At 55.3% G+C, this 8,937-nt stretch overlaps 2 protein-coding genes across 2 annotated transcripts; both read right to left on the bottom strand.

The window, feature by feature from the left end:
- Positions 1-5,812: 5,812 nt before the first annotated feature.
- On the bottom strand, positions 5,813-6,560 carry LY79DRAFT_97501 (uncharacterized protein). Its single transcript, XM_060565266.1, has one exon. It carries the CDS (start codon positions 6,386-6,388, stop codon positions 5,930-5,932), a length of 459 nt encoding a protein of 152 aa, XP_060407501.1. The 5' UTR covers positions 6,389-6,560; the 3' UTR covers positions 5,813-5,929.
- LY79DRAFT_97500 (uncharacterized protein) lies at positions 6,561-7,626 on the bottom strand. Its single transcript, XM_060565265.1, has one exon. The coding sequence runs from the start codon at positions 7,474-7,476 to the stop codon at positions 6,733-6,735; it is 744 nt and encodes a 247-aa protein (XP_060407500.1). The 5' UTR covers positions 7,477-7,626; the 3' UTR covers positions 6,561-6,732.
- Between the last annotated feature and the right edge of the window lie 1,311 nt (positions 7,627-8,937).

Here is an 8,937-nt window from a genome sequence, read left to right as displayed (position 1 = left end):
AGAGCGCCGCATCGTGTACCCCAGGTTCCTAGCCTCTGGGCAGAGGGGGAGAGTCAGAAAGAAAAAAAGAAAAAAAAGGAAAAAAAAAGAGGCAATGTCGGACAAGGAAGGGGGGGACCTTGAAATCGAAAGCCGGGCCGGACTGGAACTTGCAGATCCAGTCCTGAGGCCCAACGATCTTATCCCCCAGACAGCGAGGGAGAAATAAGAGAATGGGTTTCGACGACGAAACAGACATACAGGGTGGTAGGGGCAAGTGAAAGCTCCCCGTGACGTTACTCCCCATAGCTGGCATCGTTATAGAGGGGGAATATTCACCAACAGAGTAGGGGGGTGAACATTAGATACCTAACAGGGAGCTTTTACTTCGGCCTCATACCATACATAGTACATACCATCCAAACGGGGGACACAAGGCAAAAATCGCCAGTCATGGACCCCCCCCCCTCTCGCATAGTTCACAACAGAAACCTCCCTCCCGCCCCCTCTGGACGAGCCAGACACACTCTCTTCCCTCTTCTGGTCCTCGTCTCCCCTGCCCGGCGCCGGTCCAAAGTAGAAAGGAAAAAAAAAACTTCCAGACGCCACGCCAAGAGCGGTGAACCCGGCCCCAGCACCATCGTCCGTCCATCCGTCTTACTTCCCCGCCACCTCGGCCCGCCACCACGTCGAGGCAAACTCCCTCCCCCCTCCCCTTCCCCCTTCCGGCTTCAAACCCCAACAGAACGTCGGACGAGACGAGAGGCAAATGTGAGGCGAATACAGGGCGGTGCCCGTCAAGCCCCAAGAAAGCCAATTCGCCCAACCGCCACTGTAATCATGGCAACGTAAGAAAAAGAAGGGGACAAGAAAAAAATCAAGTTAATCATGAGACCCGGACCCGGACTCGTGCTACTTAGCGCCTCGTCGCGTCTCTAACCCCCCCTTCCCCATCCTCCCCGTTTTCCCCAGACCAACCTACCTAGGACCTGGAGTATGGATGGACAAGGTCTACCGTGCTCTCTGGCCGATGCTGAAACGGTTCTTCCTCCCCCCCCTTCTTCATTGCTCACCCGTGCCCCGCGACGAGGTGCCGCCGCAGGCATGCAAGGTCGACACGGTACGACCGCCCAGAGCTTTTCCCCAACATCGTCCTTGTGCGGCCCTCCCCGTCGCAGCAGAGGTCTGGTTTGTGTGGGGTGACGGTGCGAGGGGCTGATTGGCTGGACAAGAACAACGCGCTGTAGAATGTCGTCTCATCAACGGGCATAGCACTCTGCAAGTTAGGCCGGGGTAGGCCAGAAGTTGCATCTTGGCCCCCCTCCTCTCCGGGACTGGGTCAACGAACTGTGCCATCGACACCCACTACCTACATCCCGTGATGCCTTGTGTAATTAAACCTACAGGTCATCATGACTAGCAAATGAGCGGCGGGGTTCATGGTGCGCTCGCATTCCAGGATACGCTGCACAGCAGTCAGTCCGTATGCAGTATGGGTGGGAATCGGGACGAGACTTGCAAACAAGGTATCGAGTATGAACCCCCTCTCGAACTATGACAGCGAGAGCCATGCTGTTCTCTCTCTCCCCCCCAAAGTCTCGGAGTCTGACTGTATGCGGTGCGTGTAAATCTGACAGCATCTCCCCGTACCCTTAGAATGCGGGGTTGGCACGCCGTCTCACCATTGGCGGATTGCTCAGCGACATGCAGCCACCCCGACAAGTTGTAGATGAAGTCCGGTCAATCCGTTTGCTCTACCTCCCACAACAGCCGTGTCTGCCGTAAGACTTCACAGGTAAAAAAATAAAAAATAAAAAAAAAACCCCTTTGGCTTTGGGGGCTGGTGTTTAGCGTCGTGAGATAGGCGGTCGACGTTGTGCGATCAACCGAGTGAGCCGTTCCTCGTGCCCATTCAAGAAATCTCAAGAACAGCCGGCGTTTCATCGAGTGCTTCGCTTTCGGGGAGGGGGGAAGGTCATCTGTCAGATTATCAGCTTTCCGTCAATAGCAGCCAGCCATGATGATGGTTGTGGGAGAACGCCCTGCATGCCAGCCACTCGGTCAAGATGATATTGACTAACTCCTTTCCCGGCTCTATGGTCACGGGATTTCTACCACGCCGTCCTTCCAATCAACATACCACGCCTAGACCGAGCTCTCCGGCATGCCCATCGACAGTCGGTCCCGTTTAGCCCATTCTATCCCGAAAATCGCAACGAACATTTCAATTTCCCACCTCAGCCGGGTGAATGGCCCCAAGAGTACGAAACGAGGGGGAAGCCACCAAGTGTGTGTTTTCTTCTTCTTCTTTTTTTTTTTTTTTTTTTTTTTTGTTGTTGCGGGCCAACTTTCTTTCTTCCCGCTGGAAGGAAATCTCCGTAGTCTACGTTGTGTCCGTGGTCTCTTCCCACGACAAAGTTAAGAGTCCCCTGTATCCTAAACGTTGAGGAAAAGCTTGGAGCGACTTCTCCGGAAAGGACCTTGTTTTTTGGGGGGTACTCGACACGGTTAGGACACTTACACACACACACACACACACCCGCGCACGCATGCCTTCCGGGCTCATGTAAGCCCCCCTCACACCAACAGAGACACGGGTTTTTATATCACGGCTACTAGCGAAAGAAAACAAGAAGGGAAATAAGAAAAAAAAACAAGAAAAAAAAAGAAGAAAAAAAAAGGAAGAAAGAAAGAAACAGAGGTTGACGAAAGAGCCGCAGTCCGAGGCGGATCGACCGCGCGGCGAGGTCCGGCGAGGCCCGGCGCCGCAAGTGGAAAAAAAGTGGGTGAGTGTGGGGGACGGGGAGGGGGGGGGGGGGACACCTTGTCGTGATTTCCCACACCGGCACCGGCATATGAACGAAACTCAATCTCTGTAGATCTGGAGACAAGCCTTGTCGGCCCGGCCGTGGGCATCAGCTTGTGACATTTGACCTACCAAAGAAGGCTCTTCGCAGGAGATGGATGACCTGCGCCCTCGCAAGCGAGGAAAAAAGAAGTGAAGCGAAAAGGCCAAAAAAGGCCCCAAAAAAAAAAAAAAAACCACGAGATGGATAATCTCACCGCTATTTGATCGATCGATTGATTACTTCTTGATCAGCATTCACAGTGCCTACCGGTAGTCACATCCTCTAGCTCTGACGGCCTGAACTGGGCCTTTTTTTATTATTTTTTTATTAGACGTGCCGTTGTGGGCGTTCCATTGGATAACTGCGGCTTCGGCCATGCCATGCCAACTGAGGCTTACTAGTGGGCGAGGCGACATACTTCCCGAAAAGCTCGCTGCAGAAGAGAGAGAGAGAGAGAGAGAGAGAGAGAGTAAGCAACGGCGGCCCGGACATGGCAAGGATCTGGGGTCCGACGACGGCGTAGTGGACGAGCCGTGAGAATGGCTGCATGCCTTAGCCCCGAAATCACCTGGCCGAAGCTCGAGGCGGGTGATGTCGAAGGCGTCCGGCGTGTCCTGATTGATGGCGGCTCAGAAGCGCGGCCAAGCCACACTTTGACTCCTCTCTCGAGACTGGTGGCCACTTTGCGGAGATGCACCCGGTGAGGCGCAACGCCCTAGGTACTTATGAATAGCTAGCTGAGATATAGGACGCGGGGGCCCCCAAAGCAAGGCAGGGCCGATCCCGTGTGGAGTGCAAGCGAGATGGCTCGCACAAAAAAGAAACGCATTCTTGATCCAACGGTCATTGGACGGGCGAACCAGACGAGAGGTACGCGTCTCACTCCGTCTCATCGTCATCGGCAAACGAAGAAAAGACCGGCGAGCACGAACCCAAGCTCTGTAGGTTGGTTGTACGACCCGGCTGCAAGGGACTGGCCCAGAACAAGTAAACCGTGCCGTGGACCACTTCCTCTTCGGTGCCGGTCGTCGCTATGCCCCCGATCTAGACAACCTACCTAGTGGTCTTGTTTGCCGTGTTGTGGTGTTTGGCTTGACTGCGTATGGCGTTGTGCGGTGTGAAGGATGTATGTCTCGGCAAGCCCCCAACCAAGAAAAAGGTCCTCGGTGACGGAGCGGTCAACGAGGCGAACCCGAGTGAGGGTGGAAACGTCTATGCTTGAAAAGGTTCCGTCGCTTGACGCGGAGAGTTGGCAGGGTTGGTAAGAGAGATAGATAGAGACCGTGTGTGCGCTCTGCTCGCCGTCTACATACCTACCTAGGTAGCAAGAGTCACTTGGAAAGTTCGGTGCTGCAGATTTCAAGGGGGGGGAGGGTGTGAGACGGCTGGGATGCATGCTCACCCCTTCGCACGGCTTTGTCGAATGCCTCTCGTGTTCGTTCGATGTGGCCATGCCATTTTCAGATGCAATTTCCAGCGCCCAGACGGGAAGAGAGGCTCGAGATTGACGGTTCTGATGGGTTCCATTGGTGGTCTAGATCCATTCATCCTTGAGGGGCCGTCGCGCCGCCAGGGGGGGGGAGAGGGGAGCAAGCCTGTGGTAGCCGTGTTCCCCTACCATCCCAAGTGGGCACGGATGCTGATCTCTGGTCGAAAAGTTCCGGTCGGTCCTCTCTGTAGCGTACAGTATCCTTACACTACCATGATCTATCTTTACGGCAGGGAGCCATTTTCCTCACCATCTTGGATGCCGGCCTACGCTATGCCACAGTGAATGCCATAACGGAGACCTGAGAGATCATCTGGGCAGGAAGAAGAGAGCGGGAGCCCGCTACTTCCCCCTCCGTTGTTTGGCCCATGTCGTCTATCACTGTCTAGCTGTCCAAGCAAGAAGAGCTTGCTTGTAGCACTTGGATGGACAACGCGGTTAGTTGATAGATGCTGCAACGTAAGTACATGGTAGTAAACGTGTAGGTCCTGTTAGTGAGTTGAGTGGACTGCCACCACCCTAGCCGTGAGTGTGGAGGTCGCTGCCGAAACTGCGGGCTCCGGGCGAACGCTGTTAGCGCACGGGGCTGGTGTTTGCCGCCCCCTTGTTGCCGTCGCAGGCGCTCAAAGCAGAGCTCGTTCATTGATGAGCCCTTGGCCTTGGTTTCTTTCCCCTGTAGCACCAGCGCCAGCACCGCCTGAAGCGGCAGAGGCACCGAGTTGGCAGCGGCAAGGTAGTAGGGTTGGGGCTAGAAGAAACCGACGCAGTGGGGGGTTGGTTGATGAATTGGAAGGGCGGCGGCGTGTCTCCAAGGCTCCGAGGGAGAGGCTAACCCTCGCCCGCTTCAAGCCCTGCGCACCGCTAAGAGCCCTAGCCGTCTAGATGACGAGAGAAAAGCTCGATCTGGCAGGTTAATTCACGATGACGGGCGAGGGCCGTGAAACGGGGCTCTACGTCATTGAGCCTCTGCAGGACGCGACGACTCGCGCGCAACCCATGTCGGTGCAGCATGAGTACGGAGAACCGAAGCGAAAGAGATTTCGTGCGTTGAATCGCCGTCCTGCCTCTTTTCGCCCCATGTTTGTGTCTCTAGGCCGCTTGATCCCCCTTCCCCCATTGTGAGGGAAGCCGTACCAACAACCTATGTACCTACCGCGGCGGGAGGAGGGGGGTTTGAAGGGGGGGAAAGGGACTTGAATGGGGGGAAATGGGGGGTCGAAGAGGTCGGTCCCCCCCTGATTAGTTGGACTGGTGTCTCCGGAAATGCATGTGTAGCAATGAAAAAGGAGAACGAACAAGTGCGGGTTTTTAAGGGGGATGATGGCCATTCGGATGTATGTATTCAAGGTAAACGGCTCCATCTCCATGCATAGTACCATACCGGTATGAAGAAACCTCTTTGACTGGAACTACTGGTCCGACGACGTGTGATGAGATGGGATGAGGCCAGTCTAGAGTAGCAGCCGTGTAGCAATTGACAACGCGCAACGATACATCGAGATCGCGCCACGGGCCCACGTCGCCGACTGATAACTTTCCCTGGGGTTACTTTTCCTTTCAGAGACTCGTGGTGTTGGCCGTTCTCGGAGCAAAATCTCCAAGAAAGTAAAATTCAGCTGGCGAGCATCGTTTGCCTTCTCCGCATTCTGTTTGCTTCTCCGCGCGCACCGAAGCATGCAGGCTTCGTCCCCGATGACCGCCTTCGTTGATATGGGGAATGCATGGGATGTACTATACCGGTACTCACCACACTTGGAACCACTGTCGTGATCCTCACCGTCTCACCGATGCTGGCGGAATGCGGTCCTGTAGCTGACGATGGACATGGAGTCCCAAAATGCTCAACGGATCCGTGGTCCTCCATTGCCGAGTTCGTGAACGTCAATGTGCCCTGTCCTCCAATCTTACTGAATTCCTCCTCTCCCCACCTCTTCTTGCACGGGCGGCCATTTCTAGCCATGGCCATGGCCGCCTTGGTGCACGCAAGCGAAGGCTGTGCGGAGGAAGCGGAGAAGGCGGATGTGGAGGAGGAGGAGGCCTTACCTGACAGAGAGCAAATACCTGCCTGCATATCCGTACATGGAACTTCTTTCGAAATTACATGATGAAAAGACCACAGACACACTCCTGCACTCCTCCTGCAGCCTTTGCGTACAAAACTTGGCAGCACCCCGGCTCGCTTTGGTACACCCAAAACCTCGCGCAGATCAGTGGGGGCTCGTCATCGGCGGATAACGTCTCGCCAAGCCCTTGCCGCAACCGAGAGAGGTCTCGACGCAGTCCATATTGCGCGGCGAGGTACACGCCAGCTCTTCTACCCACACCTGCTGCCCAGAGATCCCGTAAGCCGGTAAAAGTGACAGCAGAGGGAGGGAGATATACTCCAAGACCCTATGCACCGCACGGCGAGGTAAATCAGGGTTTACCCGCCTCGCGAAAGAAAAAAGGTCCCATGTAGTAGTAGTAGTAGTAGTAGCGTTCGGAGCTTGATCGGCGCAGCTTCGACGCCAGAATACCGGGTTTGCTTTCGAGAATAGCATCCCACCTTTCTGCTTGTCCCGGCCATCTGGGCTGGCGTTGTCTGAAGAGCCGTGGGGCACCTCCTGTCGCGACCCACGCGGGTTGGCGCTCCCATGGACTGTGGAACGGCTCGGGGAGGGGGCAATGGTGTTCCGAAAGAAACATGCCTGGGTACTGACTATGCCTGGAAATTGAGCAGAAGCCGAACAGCCATGTGCCCTTGCGCAAGGACGACGACGAAACGACACGTCTTTGATCACGATCCCACCACGTGCCGAGAGCACCGCATCTCGCATCGAGCCTCATTAGCGGTAATTGCAGGGCCGGTCGTGCTGGCCCCGACTCAATTGCGTCATAACCTGACCAGCCTTCCATCCCTGGTTGTCTGTCTAGGGGCGCAGTACGAAGACGGCGCAGACGATGTTGACCTCGTGAGCCTCCTTGCAGGACTGACTGACTGCCTGCACTCTCCCACAGAACAACCGTGCCATCCGAATCCGTACGTGGCATGTCTTCAAGCCCGTCGAAACTGGCAAGCGTCGAAACTCCCTCCCCGACCACTCCGCTTCGATAGTTTAAATCCAACTTGGAACTTGCGGCTTGACGATGGCAGTCAGTCGGACCAGATTCGGTTTCCATAGAGCACGCGCATGGGGGTGACTAAGTTGCACCCAGACCAGTCAGTGGTGCCTTAGTATTCCGTCGGCGATGGTGGTGATGGCGGTGGTATCATGATTGAGACACAACAATCCACGGTGCGAAACACCACCCTGGTGTGATGCCTCTTCCTGCTTCCCCGGATTTTTTTTTTTTTTTTTTTTTTTTTTTTTTTGGGCTGGCAGACAATCAAGGAAACCTTCAGCCGGGCGGTCGCACATCTAGTCAATTGGTCTTGGAGGGACGGACACGGACCAAAATGCCCGTATGGCAGGTTGGTCGTCAGTATCGAATGTCGATGGAGCCGGGTATGAACTCGACAGAGTACGGGGCGACGACTTCGTCATCAACTACATGCGTAGAGGCCCCTCGATACCCATCCATTCTCGATGCTCTCTTGCTGCGCCTATGTCGTTCTAACATTCCTAAACCCCCAACTTTGCCCGTCCTGCGCATATCGCGGGTCAAGGCTCGAGGGAAACGAGTAAGCCGGCTGCCGAATTGTAGATGTGAGTGATCTGCGCACATAGTGTATAGGCAACGCCATAGAGGTCGTCGTCCAAACCCCCCTCGTCCTCGCCCAACGGCCGCATATGGCGCTGAGGGTAATGATTGGCTACGCCATGGTAGGGGGGCGCTTTATATCCGTACTCATATTCCGTACTTCTTACGAAGTGCATACATAGGTATTAGTATCCGCAGTAGCAGCGAAGACCCTAACTGCTACAAGGACATGCCTTGCCCCCCGGACTGTCTGGCTCCAATGGCCTTGTGCGCTGCCTCGCCTGGCACGGATGATCCGGAAGCTGACGCGCTCCGACAGCGACTCGGCGGCCGAGCCCTAGTCTCGTCGATAGTCCTTGACTTTCTCGTCACTTTCCGCCGTCCACCTCCACCGGCTGAGGTCCGAGTGGATGACAAGACTCGATCCGAAACTTTAATTGAGGTTCACTCCAGTTTCGACTCATCCACGCCGTGGTATGTTTAATCGGAGAGGGGAAAAAGGGATGCTTGGCGCTTGCTAGCCTGCTTCACCGCGTGTCGACTCTTATCTCTCTTGTCTTCTTCCATCGATTCCCTTCCCTTCCTCTTGCTTGTCGATGCAACGCCAAGCTGACTCGAGTGGGAAGAGGCCCCCTCATGATGGCTTCGACTGGGCGTTTCGCTCTCTTTCTTGGCCATCCATAAGCATAGTGGAAGGGTGGTGTAACATGTTTCTCTGCTCATCCGTCGCTCGTGGAAAGTGACTGAAACACTTCTTCCGAACCAGACCTGCAGAAAACAAATGCACATTCTCCCACCCCCTGCACGCCAATGTCGTGCGACTCTCACCGGGATGCTTCTTTGGGGGTGGCGTAGAGTATCCATACAGTGTTCCGCCAATAGCAAAGACACGGCCGCCGCCCTGGCGCGCCCGCACTGTGTTTGCAGCGATGTACGGGT

Source organism: Colletotrichum navitas (genome assembly GCF_030913465.1).
Source record: "Colletotrichum navitas strain CBS 125086 chromosome Unknown LY79scaffold_146, whole genome shotgun sequence".
Lineage (NCBI taxonomy): Eukaryota > Fungi > Ascomycota > Sordariomycetes > Glomerellales > Glomerellaceae > Colletotrichum > Colletotrichum navitas.
Note: the sequence above shows the minus strand (reverse complement) of the source record. Positions and strands in the feature narration are given on the sequence as shown.

What these genes read in the sequence shown, in the direction of transcription:
- LY79DRAFT_97501 (XM_060565266.1), bottom strand. Translation starts at nt 6,388, where the DNA reads ATGCAGGCAGGTATTTGCTCTCTGTCAGGTAAGGCCTCCTCCTCCTCC.
- LY79DRAFT_97500 (XM_060565265.1), bottom strand. Translation starts at nt 7,476, where the DNA reads ATGGAAACCGAATCTGGTCCGACTGACTGCCATCGTCAAGCCGCAAGT.